This window comes from Bos taurus, chromosome 25 (assembly GCF_002263795.3).
Source record: "Bos taurus isolate L1 Dominette 01449 registration number 42190680 breed Hereford chromosome 25, ARS-UCD2.0, whole genome shotgun sequence".
NCBI lineage: Eukaryota > Metazoa > Chordata > Mammalia > Artiodactyla > Bovidae > Bos > Bos taurus.
The window spans coordinates 27,543,002-27,564,773 of record NC_037352.1 but is presented as its reverse complement, the minus strand read 5'-3'; the positions used below and the strand labels follow the sequence as shown (position 1 = coordinate 27,564,773).

Sequence of the window (21,772 nt, the reverse complement as noted above, 5' to 3'; positions counted from 1 at the left end):
TTTCTAGCGATTTCAGGAGATGTGCCCTGACACAGTCAATATTTTGGAGGTCTGTGAGACCTATGTAACACAGAATCCTCAGTCTTAGATTTGGAGAAAATATGAAATCAAGATTGAGAGACAGTACAAGGAGGTGAGACCTTTAGAAGGCAGGAGAATTCATGGAAAAAGAGTAACAAAAACTGGAGTCACCTGAGGGCCAATCAGATCTATTAGGAATAGACAATCAGTGGGGGATTTTCCCCTTGTGTCCAGACCAGTGTCCCACAGGAAAATGCTATGCTCAGAAGTACAGGTAATAATAAAAAGCAGTGCCTAATGAGCAGACCCCAGAAACTGTAAATATCCTCTCTGCTACTGTTCTTGAGCACAGGGACCCTTAAGCTGGAGAGGGCATGATTGTTGATTTTAGATTCCTAAATTTGGCTCGGAAACTGAAGTTTCACTCCTTTCTGCTGTCCTCTGTGGTAACAGAGCCTCAGTCTCCATCACTAACCATCCAGAGAAGAATTCAGACTTCCACACAGAGCTCTTCCTCTCAGAGACCCCATTCAGGTGAGTCTAAGAGCTCGGTAGGTACTTCAGGAAAGATTCAAAGAGGAGGGAAGTGGAGGATTTCCACCCGAGGTCACCTGAGAGAAAAACCAAACTAGCCCAGAACCTAGAGATTATTTGCTAGTTAGACTGATTAATGGATCATTAATTTATTTAGTATGTTAGAAGGAGAAGTGTCCTTTGGACAAATACAAGAATCATTGCAACATTTAAATGATGGGAATGCAAGTCCTTTCAGAGGAGAAGAAGGGAACAAAGGTGTAAAGAGGTTCCAATAAAATTATATGTGAAGCATTTTGCATTGAAGAGGAATAGCAAAATAGAGTATTAGGTGTGGAGGCCTGTGCAGTGAACTGAAAACATTTAAAAATATTTACCATGGGGTGTATTTGAGCATGTTCTATATATATTAGAAATCCCAGAACACACTATCATTTTGCAACAACAGTTCTTAAGATAAACATTTTGCATTGGTAGCATACTGAATATTCACATGAAAAAACGTTGTATTTAATGTGAAAAAGGAGTATGCTAAAGAGCCTTATTTTACAATCATTTTATTACCTATTTGTGAAAGTGATGGACACATTTGAGATGTAAAATAAAAAATTTGACCCCATTTCATCATCATCTTCATCCACAGGAAGGAATTACACTAAACTTTTTACGTATGTTGACTAAATCAGTTGACCACCTCAGGATACATAGATACCGCTATACCCATTATTTGAGTAAAAATTCCTGTGTCAAGGACATCCCCTGGAGAAGGGAAAGGCTACCCACTCCAGTATTCTTGGGCTTCCCTTGTGGCTCAGCTGGTAAAGAATCCGCCTGCAATTCGGGCGGCCTGGTTTCGATCCCTGGGTTGGGAAGATCTCCTGGAGAAGGGAAAGGCTTCCCACTCCCGTATTCTGGAGTCCTGGAGAATTCCATGGACTATATAGTCCATTGGGTCACAAAGAGTCGTACATGACTGAGTGACTTTCACTTCACTTTCATTCACATTTTAAATGATTTGTTTGCCTCTCCATAGACCAACAGCTAATACATGGTAGATTCAATATTCTAAAGATGGTTTCCTGATTCTGAAAGTTTTGCATTTAATACCATTTAGAAAGTCTTTTGCCATTTCATCTTTTACAGTCTCTAATATTGTAGGTTGTAATTTTCTGTTGTAAATTGAGGGTTGATTCCCTTTGCTCATTTTTCTAGTGGCATGTTCAATCGATAAGGTGTCTTAACGTTGTGAGGTATCATTCCTTTCCCTTGAGGATAATTTTTTTTTTTTTTTTTTTTGCTGCTTTAGTAGTTATTCTGCGTGTCAAGGGGCTATAATGGGATTGGAATGCTGCCAGAACCAAAAGAGCTTTCTCCCTGTCACAATCTCTCAGAAATCTGAGCATTTTGGATCTCTTTCCTTTCACATGTCTTTGTCTTTTCCCTCTCTCTGTTTTTGAAATGCTTCTTTTGTTTCCTTAAATATTATACCCAAACTGGTCATATAAATATGGAACCCCATGGCCATGGTAGCTTTCCAACTGGAATTGGGTTACTGTTTCTATATTCTTTAGGATAAAAATAATCAGATGTCCACAGCTTCCCTTGTATCGTTTGTTTCTTAATCATTGCGGCAGTGGTGAGAAGATCCTGGTAATAACATGACCCCAGGAAATCATAAAGTGGTAACGTGCTTGGTGTGTATATGTGTTGTATGTTGGTTGAGTGTGTTCCTTTGTATTTTGTGGGGCATAAGCAGTTCTCAGGGCAGTGGTACCCAGCCCATAAGCTCCAAAATCTGACCTTTAGTACAGATGCCAAAATGTTAACCAACAGATGGAAATAAGAGCATCATCTTTACCCACAGGATTCCTTGGAAACAAAATTGATGAAGTATGAGGGATGGCATGTGAATGAGGACTCCCTGTGTCTTGAAGTTTCACTGCAGCAGAAAAGTCACCTGGTTTCTCCACATCCTCTGACAATGTCTTTCATCACATTCCCTCGTATTTCCTCTCAGCACACAGGCCCCTTTGTCAGAGTCTTTGCTAAGTCTCTTTCCCTTGTGAAAGCATTAGTAGCTCAGTCGTGTCTGACTCTTTAACCCCATGGACTGTAGTCCTCTGTCCCTGGGATTCTCCAGGCAAGAATACTGGAGCAGGTTGCCATTTCCTCCTCCAGAGGGAACCCCAGGACTGAACCCCAGCTCTCCCGCATTGCAGGCAGGGTCTTTAACATCTGAGCCACGAGGGAAGCCCCCTTGTCCTCGTAGAGCAACCCAGAGAACCTCATGTCTTGTATTCAGTCTTCCTTGAGTTCTCTATTTTTATTTGCAGGGCTTTTTGAGTTCCTAATAAAAAATAATACCCTTTCCACTATTTTTATATCTACTCTTTTTTTCTTCTGGACAGATGATAGTACCTGTCACCATCTGACATGATATATAATATTTACTTATATTTTTCACCATCATCATATTCTAGGGAATTTTTCTCTTAGTGCCTTTTACCTTTTGCCTAGAAGATGGTCGGTACTCAGCATTTATTTCTCAAATTCATGAAAGCATTTCTCATTAAACTTTGCAATATATGATCTCTTTGGGGAAAATCTGAGTATGGGGTAGGAATCCCTTGTCAGAGAAGTCATGGGATATCCCTTGAAGAGCATAGTTGCTTAGTTGTTCAGTCATGTCCGACTCTTTGCAACCCTGTGGACTGTAGCTCGCCCGGCTTCTCTGTCCATGGAGATTCTCCAGGCAAGTATTCTGGAGTAGGTTGCCATTTCCTCCTCCAGGGAATCTTCCCAACCCAGGGACTGAACCCGTGTCTCCTGTCTCCTGCATTGCAGGCAGATTCTTTACCTGCTGAGCCATCCGGGAAGCCCTTAAAAGAGGATGAGATCCGTATAAATATATATGTTGATTTCTTCACTGCCTAATATAAATAGTAGTGATTCAAATGTATTAGCAATGTATTAGTGGTCATTATTTTTTGTTTCTTGGTAGTCACCACCACCATATGGTACCAGGCAATGTTACACAATTTTCAAGTTTTCTTCTGAGGCTATCAAAGAACCAGAACTGCAGTCCCTCACATTTGAGTTTTTTCCCTCCATGTACATAATCAGTGTGTTTGGAAATTTGCTTAACATCCCAGCCATTAGTTCAGACTCCCACCTCAACACACCCACATAGTTCTGCCTCTCTAATCTGCCCCTCGTGGCCATCTGTTTCGTCACCACCACAATTCCAAAGATGCTAGTGAATATGCAGAGAAAAGTTATAACCTATGAAAGTTACATCAGCCATATGTATTTTTACATATGCTTTGTAGTTTCTCTGACCATGATGATCTATGACCACTTGGTCATCAGCCACTCCCTGCACTAAGTGATCATCATGTACAAGTCATCTTATATCAAATAGGATATCACAATACCTTTATTATCAAATGAAATTATATGCTGTAGTCTCTTCTGTGCTCTGAGTCTGTAGTCAGCAGTCAGTCTCTACACTGTTTCTAAGGCTCATCCATGCTGTGTGTGGCTGAATGCTCTTCCAATTTATTATCAGTTTACTACATTCTTTTTTTTAATTTTATTTTATTTTTAAACTTTACATAATTGTATTAGTTTTGCCAAATATCAAAATGAATCCGCCACCAGTATACATGTGTTCCCCATCCTGAACCCTCCTCCCTCCTCCCTCCCCACACCATCCCTCTGGGTCGTCCCAGTGCTCTAGCCCCAAGCATCTAGTATCGTGCATCGAACCTGGACTGGCATCTCGTTTCATACATGATATTTTACATGTTTCAATGCCATTCTCCCAAATCTTCCCACCCTCTCCCTCTCCCATAGAGTTCATAAGACTGTTCTATACATCAGTGTCTCTTTTGCTGTCTCGTACACAGGGTTATTGTTACCATCTTTCTAAATTCCATATATATGCGTTAGTATACTGTATTGGTGTTTTTCCTTCTGGCTTACTTCACTCTGTATAATAGGCTCCAGTTTCATCCACCTCATTAGAACTGATTCAAATGAATTCTTTTTAATGGCTGAGTAATACTCCATCGTGTATATGTACCACAGCTTTCTTATCCATTCTTCTGCTGATGGACATCTAGGTTGCTTCCATGTCCTGGCTATTATAAACAGTGCTGCAATGAACATTGGGGTACACGTGTCTACTACATTCTTATATTTAGGTTAATCTTCTATTTGCAGCAAAATGAGTTTATTATGTGAATTAATTAAAATTAATTTCATTGCTTCTGTCTATATACAGCACTTGACTTTTGATCTAGCTAAAAGAGATATTTTCCACCCTATAAAGTGAAAATCAGCTACATGTGCTCCATATACTACCCTTAGCTATGTGCCATGCAGTTTTCCTTTTTATCTAAATTATTGGAGTATAATTACATAAATAATAATATATTATGAATTTTATATATTAAAAATTACATATAACTATGTATGTAATTGCACAAAATAAGCTGCATATTTAAAGTGTGCATTTGATGAATTAAAGAAGCTATACAAAAATCAAGGTACATATTGCTTGCTTCCATTTGTGTTTAACTTAAGACAGTGCACATGAATTTTAACTACTTTATTATGTAATTGTCAACAAATTTAAAAATAATTGTTAAATTTAAAAAATTTAGTCTCTCTGAGCCTCAGATCAGATCAGTCACTCAGTCGTGTCCGACTCTTTGCGACCCCATGAATCGCAGCATGCCAGGTCTCCCTGTCCATCACCAAATCCCAGAGTTCACTCAGACTCACATTTATCGAGTCAATGATGCCATCCAGCCATCTCATCCTCTGTCGTCCCCTTCTCCTCCTGCCCCCAATCCCTCCCAGCATCAGAGTCTTTTCCAATGGGTCAACTCTTCGCATGAGGTGGCCAAAGTACTGGAGTTTCAGCTTTAGCATCATTCCTTCCAAAGAAATCCCAGGACTGATCTCCTTCAGAATGGACTGGTTGGATCTCCTTGCAGTCCAAGGGACTCTCAAGAGTCTTCTCCAACACCACAGTTCAAAAGCATCAATTCTTCAGCGCTCAGCCTTCTTCACAGTCCAACTCTAACATCCATACATGACCACAGGAAAAACCATAGCCTTGACTAGACGAACCTTTGTTGGCAAAGTAATGTCTCTGCTTTTGAATATGCTATCTAGGTTGGTCATAACTTTCCTTCCAAGGAGTAAGCGTCTTAATTTCATGGCTGCAGTCATCATCTGTAGTGATTTTGGAGCCCAGAAAAATAAAGTCTGACACTGTTTCCCCATGTATTTCCCATGAAGTGGTGGGACCGGATGCCATGATCTTCGTTTTCTGAATGTTGAGCTTTAAGCCAACTTTTTCACTCTCCACTTTCACTTTCATCAAGAGGCTTTTGAGTTCCTCTTCACTTTCTGCCGTAAGGGTGGTGTCATCTGCATATCTGAGGTTATTGATATTTCTCCCAGCAATCTTGATTCCAGCTTGTGTTTCTTCCAGTCCAGCGTTTCTCATGATGTACTCTGCATATAAGTTAAATAAACAGGGTGACAATACACAGCCTTGACGAACTCCTTTTCCTATTTGGAACCAGTCTGATGTTCCATATCCAGTTCTAACTGTTGCTTCCTGACCTGCATACAAATTTCTCAAGAGGCAGATCAGGTGGCCTGGTATTCCCATCTCTTTCAGAATTTTCTACAGTTTATTGTGATCCACACAGTCAAAGGCTTTGGCATAGTCAATAAAGCAGAAATAGATGTTTTTCTGGAACTCTCTTGCTTTTTCTATGATACAGCGGATGTTGGCAATTTGATCTCTGATTCCTTTGCCCTTTCTAAAACTAGCTTGAACATCAGGAAGTTCACGGTTTACATATTGCTGAAGCCTGGCTTGGAGAATTTTGAGCATTACTTTACTATCGTGTGAGATGAGTGCAATTGTGCAGTAGTTTGAGCATTCTTTGGCATTGCCTTTCTTTGGGATTGGAATGAAAACTGACCTTTTCCAGTCCTGTGGCCACTGCTGAGTTTTCCAAATTTGCTGGCATATTGAGTGCAGCACTTTCACAGCATCATCTTTCAGGATTTGAAATAGCTCAACTGGAATTCCATCACCTCCACTAGCTTTGTTCGTAGTGATGCTTTCTAAGGCCCACTTGACTTCACATTCCAGGATGTCTGGCTCTAGGTCAGTGATCACACCATCGTGATTATCTGGGTCATGAAGATCTTTTTTGTACAGTTCTTCTGTGTATTCTTGCCATCTCTTCTCAATATCTTCTGCTTCTGTTAGGTCCATACCACTTCTGTCCTTTATCGAGCTCATCTTTGCATGAAATGTTCCTTTGGTATCTCTGATTTTCTTGAAGAGATCTCTAGTCTTTCCCATTCTGTTGTTTTCCTCTATTTCTTTGCATTGATCGCTGAAGAAGGCTTTCTTATCTCTTCTTGCTATTCTTTGGAACTCTGCATTCAGATGTTTATATCTTTCCTTTTCTCCTTTGCTTTTCGCTTCTCTTCTTTTCACAGCTATTTGTAAGGCCTCCCCAGACAGCCATTTTGCTTTTTTGCATTTCTTTTCCATGGGGATGGTCTTGATCCCTGTCTCCTGTACAATGTCACAAGCCTCCGTCCATAGTTCATCAGGCACTCTATCTATCAGATCTAGGCCCTTAAATCTATTTCTCACTTCCACTGTATAATCATAAGGGATTTGATTTAGGTCATACCTAAATGGTCTAGTGGTTTTCCTTACTTTCTTCAATTTAAGTCTGAATTTGGCAGTAAGGAGTTCGTGGTCTGAGCCACAGTCAGCTCCTGGTCTTGTTTTTGCTGACTGTATAGAGCTTCTCCATCTTTGGCTGCAAAGAATATAATCAATCTGATTTCGGTGTTGACCATCTGGTGATGTCCGTGTATAGAGTCTTCTCTTATGTTGTTGGAAAAGGGTGTTTGTTATGACCAGTGCATTTTCTTGGCAAAACTCTACTAGTCTTTGCCCTGCTTCATTCCGTATTCCATGGCCAAATTTGCCTGTTACTCCAGGTGTTTCTTGACTTCCTATTTTTGCATTCCAGTCCCCTATAATGAAAAGGACATCTTTTTTGGGTGTTAGTTCTAAAAGGTCTTGTAGGTCTTCATAGAACCCTTGAACTTCAGCTTCTTCAGAGTTACTGGTTGGGGCATAGACTTGGATTACTGTGATATTGAATGGTTTGCCTTGGAAACGAACAGAGATCATTCTGTCATTTTTGAGATTGCATCCAAGTACTGCATTTCAGACTCTTTTGTTGACCATGATGGCCACTCCATTTCTTCTGAGGGATTCCTGCCCGCAGTAGTAGATATAATGGTCATCTGAGTTAAATTCACCCACTCCAGTCCATTTCAGTTTGCTGATTCCTAGAATGTCGACATTCACTCTTGCCATCTCTTGTTTGACCACTTCCAATTTGCCTTGATTCATGGACCTGACATTCCAGGTTCCTATGCAATATTGCTCTTTATAGCATCGGACCTTGCTTCTATCACCAGTCACATCCACAGTATTGTTTTTGTTTTGGCTCCATCCCTTCATTCTTTCTGGAGTTATTTCTCCACTGATCTCCAGTAGCATATTGGGCACCTACTGACCTGGGGAGTTTCTCTTTCAGTATCCTATCATTTTGCCTTTTCATACTGTTCATGGGGTTCTCAAGGCAAGAATACTGAAGTGGTTTGCCATTCCCTTCTCCAGTGGACCACATTCTGTCAAATATCTCCCCCATAACCTGCCCGTCTTGGGTTGCCCCACGGACATGGCTTAGTTTCATTGAGTTTCCTTATTTCTGAAGATAATGTGGGATACTAAATATAACTTCATATAGATGCTGTGAAGAATGATGAAATATGTAATAATTTATTTTTAGTATAAATAAAATATTCAAGGGCAAAGGTTATATCTGTGCACTTGTGTGTATATAAAAATATACCCATATATACCCACACAGAGATGTATCTTCTAGTCCATCTTATATGTTAAAGAGTAATATGAAAATTGAAAATGATAGAAATAAAAAGAATGAACATTTGAATTAATATGAAATAAAAGAAAGCTGAAATAGATTTAAAGTAAGATGGGTAATCTTAATTTTGACAATATGTTGCTTTTCATATTTCAGTGCCAGTAAAGTCCCACAGTGAGAACAACAGTTACATTTATGCAATGAGAAATTTACTGTGGCAGCTAGACAGAGTGGAATATATCCAAACTGATTTAATTTTTTTTTTTACTTAACATGAATTTTCAACATAGATTGCCCTTACTCAAGGGAAGCTAAATGCATGACTTGATAGGCTTAAACTCATTTCCCTAAAAAAAATTTTACTGAATCAATGTCTCTATGATATTCCTATTGCCACTGTCACAAAAGAACACTAATTGGCTGAAAAGAAACCAATTTATGCTCCTAAAGTTCTGCAGTTCAGAAGCCTGAAATGGGTCTCAGTGGGCTAAAATCCAGATGTCTGCAGGACTGGGTTCCTTCTAGAGCCTCCAGAAAAGAATCCATTTACTTTCTTTTCTAAAAAAGATCTATTTGACTATGCTGGGCTTAGTTGCTGCACATGGGAGCCCAGTCTTCCCTGTGCCATGTGGGGTTTTTTAGTTTCAGCTTGTAAACCCTACAGTAGGAAATGGCAACCCACTCCAGTATTCTTGCCTGGAAAACTCCATAGACAGGGAGCCTGGAGGGCTACACTCCATGGGGTCACAAAAGAGTCAGGCACGATTGAGCATGCACACATGTGAACTCAGATGCGGCATGTGGTATCTAGTTACCTGACCAGGGATCAAAGCTGGGTCCCCTCCATTGGGAGTGTGGAGTCTTAACCACTAGGGAAGTCCTGATAAACTATTTTATTTGCTTCTATTCTTTCATTATTGTTGGATTGTAAGGGCCTTGTTTTTTTCAGCACCTTGTACTTATTGCCTAGATAGCGCCTGCATTGTGGTAGGCACTCAGGTACTCCTCAAGTGCGTGAAAGATATTCTCAGTAAAGCAGTAGAATGCATGACTTCTTGGGGAAAATGTTGAGATGTGACCAAAATTCCTAATCAGAGGTGAAATAGGAGATGCTCTAAAGAAGACAAACCCATACACAAAACATCAAAATTAATTTCTTGAAAGCAAATATATATTGTGACCTTGCAACCCAGCAACTACTGTTAGTTATGTGAAAATGAGTCATGTTATTGTCCTCTTCTCTGATAGTCCCCTTCACCACATGGAACCATGGAATCTTACAGGAGTTTCAGAATTTGTTCTTCTGGGGTTTTCAAAGGAAGAAGAATTACAGACACTCATATTTGTGATTTTCCTCTCCATGTACCTGATCACTGTGTTTGGAAATCTGCTCATCATCCTGGCTACCGTCTATGACTCCCACCTCCACACGCCCATGTACTTCTTCCTTTCCAACCTGTCCTTCGCAGACATCTGTTTTACCACCACTACTGTCCCCAAGATGCTGGTGAACATCCAGACACAGAGCAAAGTCATAACCTATGCAGGTTGCATCACCCAGATGTACTTTTTCCTATTCTTTTCAGGGTTGGACATCTATCTTTTGACTGTGATGGCCTATGACAGGTTTGTGGCCATCTGTCATCCCTTGCATTACATGGTTATCATGAACCCCCGACTCTGTGGACTGCTGCTTCTGGTGACCTGGATTATAAGTGTCTTGCATTCACTGTTACAAAGCCTAATGGTGTTGCGACTGTCCTTCTGCACAGATGTGGAAATCCCCCACTTTTTCTGTGAACTCAATCAGATGGTCCAACTTGCCTGCTGTGACACCTTTCTTAACAACATGGTGATGTATTTTGCAGCTGTGCTGCTGGCTGGCGGTCCCCTGGCTGCTATCCTTTTCTCATACTCGAAGATCGTTTCCTCCATACGTGGAATCTCATCAGCTCAGGGGAAGCAAGCAGCGTTTTCCACCTGCATGTCTCACCTCTCGGTTGTCTCTTTATTTTTTTGTACAAGCCTAGGAGTGTACCTTAGCTCAGCTGCTACCCACAGATCACACTCAAGTGCAAAAGCTTCAGTGATGTACGCCGTGGTCACGCCCATGCTAAACCCCTTCATCTACAGTCTGAGGAATAAAGACATAAAGGGGGCTCTGAAAAGATTCTTGGGGATGGCAGTTATAAAAGGGACAGTGGTCACAGGGCTGAAGAGTTGCCTATGATTTCGGGGCTTAAAGTCTCAGAGTCAGAAGTTATAATTCTTCAATCAGCCTGCGCAAGTAAAACTTACTCTTTCTATTTATTTCCCGAAAAATTTTTAACTACCAATTTTTCATTGAATCATGCAAGATCTTCGTTGCGGCTTGTGGGATCCAGTTCCCTGACCAAGGATCGAACCCTTGCCCTGGGAATGCGAAGTCTTAACCACTGGTCCACCAGGAAAGTACCTGGAATTTTTATTTTTTCAACTTCTGTGTACAGTTTAGTCATTTACTTGATTAGACGTTCTTCTCTCTCTGATATCTAACATATTTCTCTTCATTTTCTTTCTGTTTTCCCTAATTCATTCCCAACCATTGATTTTAAAAAAATGAGAAATTTTCATTTATCTCATGGAATTGCTTGGATTTCTTAAGAATAATTTCTTCTCAAATGACAAATAGTACCCCATGTAATATGTCTTTACTTTTAGTAGAATAAGAGTCATGAGTTTTGCCATTCCAATGGGAACAACCAAACGTGGCAACTTTGCTCTTTCTGTAATTTTATAGGAGAGGAAAATCTGAGACCAGTTTTTCACTTTTGGGTCCTTCATTCCTCCCTCTCTCTATTTGCTCAGCCATGTCTGACTCCTTGCAACCCTGTGGCTGTAGCTTGACAGGCTCCTCTGTCCATGGGATTCTCCAGGCAAGAATACTGGAGTGAGTTGCCATTTCCTTCTCCAGGGGATCTTCCTGACCCAGGGATCAAACCCTGTGTCTCCTGTATTGCAGGCAGACCCTTTACTGTCTGAGCCACCAGGGAAGCCCTCTCTATATAAAACTATCTTACCTGGTCTTCTTGATAATGTAGACTTAACCTACTAGGTTTTTTGTCATTGGTTTTTTTTTTTTTTTGGTCATTGGTTTTTATTCTCTTTATTAAGATACTGTACTCTTTTCCAGGCTCTAGTCCACAGTGCCTACTATTGTCACTGAAATAACTGAACATCAAATACATTTATTCTAATGGCATCTACACTGAGACAGAAAGTTGAGTAACGTGGCCTTAGAGTCAGACATAACATTATGATGAAGCATATTTTAAATTATACTCTGTATTTCATGCATTAAGTTTCTTTTCAAGCTGTACATCTACTCACTGAACTATGGAATACCAACGTCAATGTGTAAGGGGATTTATTCATTGAGATGAAGAATGTTAGCAGATTTTAGGTTTTCTCATTCAATTTCCTCACTGTTTCTGCTCGAAAACTTACAGTGATGCTACAAATATGACTTCTTCCATTGTTCTAAATAAAGTATCTCATTCATTTCCAAACTTTGTCATAAACAGTAACAGACAGTGAACGAACAATATCATCTATTATATATTTCTTATATAGAAAGGAATTTCTTCTATGTGTGTGATCAAGACTAACTTGTAAGAGAACATGAATACTGCTTAGTCATATGACTCAGGGTCAGCAGTTTTTCTTCACAAGCATGCATATTCTTGCAAACTCTTCTGGGAACCTGGAAAGAAATACCAAGGTAGTCATTTTTAATGTAGTTATCTGATAAAAACTTGAATAATAAAGTGATCAGAAATGTTGTCTTCAAATGTCAAAACGAAAGACAAAAATAAGAAGCAATAGGGCTCCCCTGGTGGTCTGCTGCTGCTGCTAAGTCATTTCAGTCGTGTCCGACTCTGTGAGACCCCATGGACTGCAGCCTACCAGGCTCCCCCGTCCCTGGAATTCTCCAGGCAAGAATACTGGAGTGGGTTGCCATTTCCTTCTCCAATGCATGAAAGTGAAAAATGAAAGTAAAGTCGCTCAGTCGTGTCCGACTCTTCACGACCCCATGGACTGCAGCCTACCAGGCTCCTCCGTCCATGGATTTTCCAGGCAAGAGTACTGGAGTGGGGTGCCATCGCCTTCTCCGCCCCTGGTGGTCTAGTGGTTAAGAATCCACCTGCCAATGCAGGGGGTAGGGGTTCAATCCTGGGTGGGGTAGATCCCACATGCCATGGAGCAGCTAAGCCTGTGTGCCACAACTACTGAGCCAGTCCTCTAGAGCCTAGGCTCTGCAACAAGAGAAGCCACTGCAATGAGAAGCCGGCACACCACAACTAGAGGGTAGCCACTGCTCTCTGCACCTAGAGAAAGCCCGTGCACAGCAACGAAGACTCAGAGCAGCCAAAAATAAATAAAACTTTTTTAAAAAAGAAGAAGAAACAGCAGGTTATTACAATTACCCTTAACTAAGTTCACTTGGATTGTTGTATCTTTCGCTATTGCTGCATAGCTAGCCATACAAAAATAAAATGGTTTAACACAATGTGTTTCATATTGAATGAGGTGATGGTGGGGAGGCGTTTTGAGCTCTAAGATGCTTCATGAGTTTGCAATTAGCTGCCAGGGTCTTCATTGTGTTTCTAGGCTCATTTATGAATCTGTGCATTGCTGTAGTGCTCTTCTGTCTCAGACCCAGTTACAGTCAGTCCATTCATTTTTATATTGGGGTTAATTTTGTCTACAAGAAAATGAGTTTTTAAAATGTGAATTGCCTTAATTTAATTCCATTGTACATATAGCCATAAATAGCACTTTCTTTTTTCCCAGTTAGAGGACATATATCATATACCTATTCAATGTGACTCAGCTACCTGTGATCAAGATCAGACAGTATGGTACTGGCACAAAAACAGAAATGAAGAACAATGGAACAAGATAGAAAGTCCAGAGATAAACCCATGCACCTGTGGTCACCTAATCTATGACAAAGGAGGCAAGAATATACAACAGAGAAAAGACAGTCTCTTCAATACACGGTGCTGGGAAAACTGGACAGCTCCATGTAAAAGAATGAAATTAGAACACTCCCTAATACCATACACAAAAGTAAACTAAAAATGGATTAAAGACCTAAGTGTAAGACAGGACACTGTAAGACTTTTAAAGGAAAACATAGAAAGAATACTGTTTGACATAAATCAGAGCCAGAGCTTTTTTGACCCAGCCTCCTAGAGTAATGAAAATAAAAACAAAAAGAAACAAATGGAACTTGATTAAACTTAAAGGCTTTTGCACACCAAAGCAAACCATACATAAGATGAAAAGAGAATCTTCAGAATGGGGGATATTTGCAAACAAAGCAACTGACAAGGAAGTAATCTTCAAAATATGCAGATAGTTCATGCAGCTCAATATCAAAAAATAAGCAACCTAATAAAAAAATGGGCTGAAAACCTAAACAGACATTTCTCCAAGGAAAACATACAGATGGCCAAGAGGCACATTAAAAGATGCTTACCATCACTAATTATTGTTATAGAAATGCAAATCAAAACTACAGTGAGATATCTCTTCACACTGTCAGAATGGCCATCATCAAAAAATCTACAAACAACAAATGCTGGAGAGCATGTAGAGAAAAGGGAACCCTCTTGCACTGTTGATGGGAATGTAACAGCCACTATGGAGAATACTACAGAGGTTCCTTAAAAAACCAAGACTAGAACTATGATATGACCCAGCAATCCCACTACTGGGCATATACCTTGCTGCTGCTGCTGCTGCTATACCTTGAGAAAACCATAATTCAAAAAGGCACATGCACCCCAGTGTTCACTGAAGCACTATTTACAATAGCCAGGACATGCAAGCAACCTTAATGCCTATCAACAGAGGAATGGGTAAAGAAGATGTGGTACATATATACAAAGGAATATTACTCAGCCTGCTACAACAAAAATAGAAATGAGTTTTTTTTTTTTCCCTCCTGAAAAACAAGGAAAATAAAGAGAACAGTGAAGAGGCTAGAGAAGAAACATAAAATGGCCTGAAAGAGCTAACCAATCTTAGTTTTATTTTAACTGTTACTAATCTGTAGTGCGTATAACTAGATTTGTCCATCTCAAAGCTTACCTCCTATCATCCCTAATATTATATAAATTACCTCCTGCACCTGGTATTTCCTCTCCCTCACTCTCTAGCAGGTTACCACTTATAGCTGTTTGCATTTCAGAAAGAAGGTTGCAGGCCAATAAGCCAGAGATGAATGGACCCAATTACAGGGCTGTTGGACCCAAGTACCAGGCCACATGATGCCAAAAATGACTGTTTCATAATAATGCCCACAGAGAATGCAAAACCTTCACGACCTTGTTCCTTATCACATACCCTGGACTACAAGTTCCCACCTATAAAACCCCATGTAATTCCCCAGGAAGGGGGACACAGTTCTTGAGGTGCTAGCCTATAGCATTTCTCTTTTGCCAGGCAAAATAAAGCTACTCTCTTCTATTTCCTCCAGACTCTATCTACATATTTCTATTTGGCCTCAATAGACAGGTAGACAAGATTTTGGGCAGCAAGCTATCAAAAGAAACAAAACTGGGTCATTTGCAGAGACATAGATGGACCTAGAGACTGTCATAAAGAGTGAAATAAGTCAGAAAGAGAAAAACAAATACCATATATTAACACATATGTGTGGAACCTAGAAAAGTGGTACAGATGACCCTATTTACAAAGCAGAAATAGAGACACAGATGTAGAGAATAAATGTATGGATACTGAGTGGTGTGGGAAGAATTGGGAGATTAGGAATGACAAGTATACAGTGCTATGCACGGAATAGATAATTAATAAGAGCCTGTTATATATTGTGGGGAACTCTACTCGATGCTTTGTGGTGATGGGAAGGAAATCCAGAGGGGCGGGGTATATGCATACACATGGCTGATTCACTTCACTGTACTGCAGAAACTAGCACAACACTGTGAAGCAACTATACAACAATAAAAAGAAGATCCTAGATGAGTCATGCATCATTTCTTCTTTTTAATTAATTTACTAGAGTATGCTGTGCTTAGTTGCTCAGTCATGTCCGACTCTTTGCAACCCCATGGACTGTAGCCCGCCAGGCTCCTCTGTCCATGGGGATTCTCCAGGCAAGAATACTGGGGTAGGCTGCCATGCCCTCCTCCAGGGGATCTTCCCAACCCAGGGATCAAACCCAGGTCTCCATAATGACATAAAATAAACTGCAAATATTGAAAATATACAAGCAATAGAAGAAGTAGAGGACTTTCTTAGAATGATGTCAACAAGACAACAGTAAGGAACTTTCTACCATCTGTCCCCACCCAGAAACAGCAAATTGATAATGATATAATTAAGATAATGATATCCATAATTATAATTACTGTATATATGTATTTATATAATTTTAGTACATGAAAGAAAATGGCCATACCAATATGGAGGCCCAGATTTATCTATCATTAAAGGCTTAAAAAAGTTGATTTATAATGTTGTGTTAATTTCAGGTGTACAGAAAAGTGATTCAGTTATACATATATGTGTATATATATATTTTATTTAAGATTATTTTCTATTATAGGTTATTACAAAATATTGAGTATAGTTCCCTGTGCTAAACAGTAGGTCTTCGTTGGTCATCTATTTAATATATAGTAGTGTGTGTATCGGAGAAGGCAATGGCACCCCACTCCAGTACTCTTGCCTGGAGAATCCCATGGATGGAGGAGCCTGGTAGGCTGCAGTCCATGGGGTCACTAGGAGTCAGACACGACTGAGTGACTTCACTTTCACTTTTCACTGTCATGCATTGGAGAAGGAAATGGCAACCCACTCCAGTGTTCTTGCCTGGAGAATCCCAGGGACGGGGGAGCCTGGTGGGCTGCCGTCTATGGGGTCGCACAGAGTCGGACACGACTGAAGCGACTTAGCAGCAGTAGCAGCAGCAGTGTGTGTATGTTAATCTCAAACTTCTAATTTATCCCCCCTTTTCCCCTTTGGTAACTATAAGTTTGTTTTCTGTGTCTGTGAGTCTATTTCTGTTCTGTATGGAAGTTCATTTTTATCATTTTCTTAGATTCCAAATATAGGCAATATTATATGATTTGTCTTTCTCTGTCTGGCTTACTCCACTTAGTATGAGAGGCTACTGAATTGGGAATTCTTGGTACCATTTCTACATTCTTAGAGACAAAATAATACATCTGGCTGGTGTGAGTTGTATTTGTTGCTGTTGTTAAGTCTCCCAGTTGTGTCTGACTCTTTGCGACCCCATGGACTGCAGCACGCCAGGCCTCCTGGTCCCTCACCACCTCCCAAGTTTGCCCAAGTTCATGTCCATTGCATCAGTGATGCCATCCAGTCATCTCATCCTCTGATACCCTCATCTTTCTGCCCTCAATCTTTCCCAGCATCAGGGACTTTTCCAATGAGTCAGCTGTTCACATCTGATGACCAAAACACTGAAGCTTTGGCTTTAGCATCAGCCTTTCCAATGAATATTCAGGGTTTATTTGCCTTAAAATTTACTTCTTTGATCTCCTTGCTGTCCAAGAGACTTTAGAAGTCTTATCCAGCACCACACTTCTAAAGCATCAATTCTTTGGCATTCTGCCTTCTTTATGGTCCAGCTCTCACAACTGTACATGACCACTGGGAAGACCATATAGCCTCGATTATATGGACCTTTGTCTCTGAGTAATGTCTCAGAGTAACGTCTTGTCTCAGAGTAATGTCTCTGCTTTTCAACACACTGTCTAGGTTTGTCATAGCTTTCCTGCCAAGAAGCAATTGTCTTCTGATTTCTGAACTTCTGGAGTTGTATTTACTCCTCACCTAATCAGTAAGCCTGGGAATGGAAAAGGCATGGTAGTAACAGCCCAGAAGACCATGGTTAGATGTGTGCATGTGTTTGGGTGTTTGTGTACCTTGGGGGATGAGAAGGCAGAGTTGTTGTTAAGTGGCTAAGTTGTGTCAGACTCTTTGAGACCCCTGGACTGTAGCCCACCAGGCTGATCTGTCCATGGGATTTTGCAGGCAAGAATACTGGAGTGGGTTGCCATGTCTTTCTCCAGGGGATCTTCCCGGATTAGGGATTGAACTCGGGTCTCCTGTATATGGCCTCATAATTCCAAGATGACTCTTACATTATAGGCACCATAAATAAACCAATAGGTTGTACTAACTGCTGCTACTGCTGCTGCTGCTGCTAAGTCACTTTGGTCGTGTCCGACTCTGTGTGACCCCATAGATGGCAGCCCACCAGGCTTCCCCGTCTCTGGGATTCTCCAGGCAAAAACACTGGAGTGGGTTGCCATTTCCTTCTACAGTGCATGAAAATGAAAAGTGAAAGTGAAGTCGCTCAGTCGTGTCTGACTCTAGCGACCCCATGGACTGCAGCCTACCAGGCTCCTCCGTCCATGGGATTTTCTAGGCAAAAGTACTGGAGTGGGGTGCCATTGCCTTCTCTGAGGTTGTACTAAAGAGCCAATCAATTCAGGGGAGGCCCTTGCAACAAAATTAAGAGTATGGAAGAGGACCATAGTGTGGATGAGGGATTCCCTCTGACTTCCTTTTAGCAGCAGTAGGGAAGCCACCTGGTTCCTCAAATTTTTCTACCACCATCTCTCATCATGCACCTTCTTGCTCACACCTCTCTGACATACCTCGTTCCTTTGGAGCCTTGATTTTTCTGAAACAAGCACCTTTCTCAGAGCTGTTGTGCTGGCCATTCCTGCATTGAGGCATACACTTCAGATAACTTCTTGGATCCAACCCTATCTTCTTTGAGATCTGTGTTCAAATGTGGGACTTCCCTGGGGGTCTCGTGGTTGAGACTCAGCAATGCCACTGCAGGGGGCGCTAGTTCCATCCCTGGTCTGGGAACAAGATTCCGCATGCCTTGCAGTGTGGCCAAAAAACAAAAAAAAAGTCACCTTGTTTGCTGGTGTTACCTAAACACTCAGTAAAAGAAAAAAAAAAATCACGCTCCTTGTCTACTGTCTCCTTTATAACTGATTTCTTCATCCTGGCAGCGCTCACCATCTGACACGTTATATGTAGTGTCTTCAGTTAGTGTGATAATTTCTAGGTCCATCACATTTCCTTGATTTTTAAATAGCATTTGTAGGTATGTGCCTCTTGCTTTCAGGTTAGAATTCAGGTTACAAATAGCAGAAACCTCCTTAACTAAGCTTTGAAGTCTTCTGTTCTTAACAATTCAACAGGCAGGCTATTTAGAATCCTTTCTTTTGTTTTCCAGAAGGTGGCACTACAGCCCGTTTGTATTTTCTCCCTTGGCCTGAGTGCCCTGTAGACACAGGGCTCACTCTGGCAGAGGTGCCTGGGCTCACTCTGGCAGAGGTGCCTGGCAGCAGAGTACAAGGAGGTATGGGTTTAGCCTTGGGGTTCTTTGGGTGCCCACAGTTTGTAGGGATTTCCTTGGTTGAGGTTATCCAGCTGGTTCATGGGCAGACTTCTTGCGGAAGTACTGGAGCGGACAGCAGGAACCAAACCATTAAAGCCAAGGTTCTTATGTTTCCTTCCATGTTTTCCTCTCACCCCTCAGTTATGGAGATCCTTCCTCAGAAATCTGGGTACTGCTAGAGAGAAATGGGCTTCTCCAGTTGGAATGTGCGCAGCTAGGAATGGGAGGCAGTCACTCACCCTTCGCGCTTCCCACCCACTCTGTGAGAGGCATCACAGCTTTCCACCTCCTTTGCCCGAGGGGGGCACCCCTGCTGCTGTGAAAAGCTCAACATTGGTGGAGTCGCCCTGGGGAGACAGGCCACCTTGGCAAGTTCCTTCCTCTCGCCTCCAGACTCATCCTTACCTTGCTCTAAGGACATGCTGACGTCCCCTGCAGGCAGTCTGGACTTCCACAAAGTCTCTCTCTCCAGAAGGGTCTCTTGGTCTCTTCCCAGTTTGCCATCTCCAGGCTTCACCCCTCCATCCTCTGCTGCCTTGTGACCAGTGGAGACAGAGGAGATTTGTATCTCCCTTGGATCTGCAGCCCTTACTGAGGTCCTATTTGATAATTTTCAGATACACAGGTGGGTTAGAAACCTCCTGGGCTCCTTGATGGAGTGTGCAGAGGCACTTCTGTTCCCTTATGGCTGTTTACTTAGCTGTTTAAAAGGGAGAGGGGGGACTTCCCTGGTGGTCCAGTGGCTGAGACTCCGAGCTCCCAATGCAGGTGGACTGGGTTTGATCTCTGGTCAGGGAAGTAGATCCTACATGCCACAACTAAGAGTTTGCATGCTGCAACTTAGACCTGGCGCAGCCAAACGAATAAACCTTTTTTACAAAAGGAGGAAGGGGACAGGGAGGGAAAAGAGGAGCAACTTAACCCACCGGCTATATGCCATCATCACACCATCTGTCCGTGCTGATATTTCTAACTCCAATCCATTACCACGTAGATTATTCTAGCCACCCCCCACCTTGCTTATCCCTAAATTCCCACTCCGACATTGAGAAACTTAACTCCCATTATCCACCATGTATTTATGCCTATTGTTCAATTCCAATGAGCATGTGCAACAGTATCAGAATTATTAACCAGCACTAGGGCACAGTGCTTGCATGCAGTTATTTGTGGCTTAGTCTTATAGATTCCGTCATTTCCACAGTCTGATATGTTAGTATATTTCATTCCCCAACCCCCTACAGTGAGGTTGTCTCATACTTTTGTCATAGTTTGATTCTCTTGTCACATGCTGCAGTGTGAGATAAACAAGACTGGGAGATTCCAAAAACTTTCTGCTAGACAGCATGTCACAGGACCATGCTTTCTGGTGAGCCTCTATCTCCTTTTTGTCCCCTTCCCTGTCCCTCAGCACTTACTGTTTAGGCTCTGTCAGCTGGCCCCTCCTTCAGGCTATTTTAGTACTTCCCAGTGGTTACTTAAGGCTGCAAACCTCTGCACTAAGAAGTTTGATCTTCAAGACCATATTTAGGAAGCAGGGCTGAGGGAAAAGGGACCAACTGTCTCCACGATTCAGGGATCAGAACCAAAGAAGAGCCAACAAGCCAGGAAGACCACCACAACCAGAACTGGTCTTTATTGAGGTGTCAGGGTGCAGCAACACCATGAAGGAGCGGAGCCGGAGGACTAGAACACAGAGGCAGCATTTGAGGGTTTCTTAGACTTGCAGCCTGGGTCTCTGGGCTAGGAGAAAGGCAGCGTATGAGGGGCTGCTCACGAGGACTTTAGGAAGTTCCTATATTTGTCCAGGAAAGAGGCAGACAGGGTATTGAGCTCTTGCCGAAACTCCTGCAGAGCCTTGTCCTGCTCGTCTTGCTCTCCCGACAGCTGCTTCTTGTAATAGTTGATGTAAAAGCTCACCCAGTCATTCACCACAGTCACCATGGCTTCTTCAGAGATGGCAGGATCACTGAAGACCTGGAGGGGACGTAGGGTGGGGTAGGGGGTAGGGGTGGGGGGGCGATCAGAATTTGGCAAAGGAGACCCGGCTCAGACATGTGATTCAGGAATAACTACGAACTCTGACCTCCTTTTTGCTCTGATTTGTATTCCCTGTCTCTCATGGTTTCCATCAAGTCCATTACCCTCCCTGCTCCAAGTTATTCTCCTTTCTCTGTCCTTGCCCACCTCCCAACACTTTAGGCCTGTCCTCTGAACCAGAGCACCAGGCTTACCTGCTGATTTAGCAGGATGTTGAATTCCTTTATTCCTTTGGAAATGAGATCCTTATTGGTCTGAATAAGGGCCATCTGCATGGTTAGAGAAAGAGATGAAATTTAAATATCCTTTTCTCCCAATCTCCTCACTCCCACCTGAGGATCCCTGGTGCCCTGCAAGGTCACTTGCCCTGCACCACCTTTCTGACCCTGAACTGCCCTGAGATCACATTTCTCCCCGGCTGGCTCACCTTCAAGTCCAACGGTGCTGTGTAGGTCTCAGCCACACTTTTCAGGCTCTGGCTTTCCCTCTGTGCCAAGCTAGATGTAGACAAGGGGTCCAGGGTCAGCCAAAGAGGGAAACGCCCTGCATTTCGGTCCTGAGGGAGGGTGATATGTTAACCAGGGGAGGGGAAGGAGGGAGAGGTTCCCCTGAAATTAGGAAGATAGCAAAGCCAAGAGAACAGATAAGTGGGGAGACCCAGAAAACCACATCAGGGACAGCCTTGCCCTCCCTGCCACATGGA

The 21,772-nt window shown here is 42.0% G+C and overlaps 2 protein-coding genes across 2 annotated transcripts; one reads left to right on the top strand and one right to left on the bottom strand.

The window, feature by feature from the left end:
• The first annotated feature begins 9,632 nt into the window (after positions 1–9,632).
• Positions 9,633–10,845, top strand: OR7A53 (olfactory receptor family 7 subfamily A member 53). The gene has a single exon (XM_002698105.2). It carries the CDS (start codon positions 9,784–9,786, stop codon positions 10,795–10,797), a length of 1,014 nt encoding a protein of 337 aa, XP_002698151.2. The 5' UTR covers positions 9,633–9,783; the 3' UTR covers positions 10,798–10,845.
• A 9,795-nt stretch (positions 10,846–20,640) lies between these two features.
• AHSP (alpha hemoglobin stabilizing protein) lies at positions 20,641–21,540 on the bottom strand. The gene is made up of 3 exons (NM_177522.2): positions 21,497–21,540; positions 21,264–21,338; positions 20,641–21,006 (listed from the first exon to the last, which is right to left on the bottom strand). The coding sequence occupies exons 2-3, from the start codon at positions 21,336–21,338 to the stop codon at positions 20,803–20,805; spliced, it is 279 nt and encodes a 92-aa protein (NP_803488.1). The 5' UTR covers positions 21,497–21,540; the 3' UTR covers positions 20,641–20,802.
• Between the last annotated feature and the right edge of the window lie 232 nt (positions 21,541–21,772).

Bases quoted from the DNA above. Each gene is read 5' to 3' on its own strand.
- AHSP (NM_177522.2), bottom strand. From the start codon at position 21,338: ATGGCCCTTATTCAGACCAATAAGGATCTCATTTCCAAAGGAATAAAG. The intron at 21,007-21,263 runs GTAAGCCTGGTG...CGTCCCCTCCAG, and splicing joins ACATCCTGCTAAATCAGCAG to GTCTTCAGTGATCCTGCCAT.
- OR7A53 (XM_002698105.2), top strand. From the start codon at position 9,784: ATGAGTCATGTTATTGTCCTCTTCTCTGATAGTCCCCTTCACCACATG.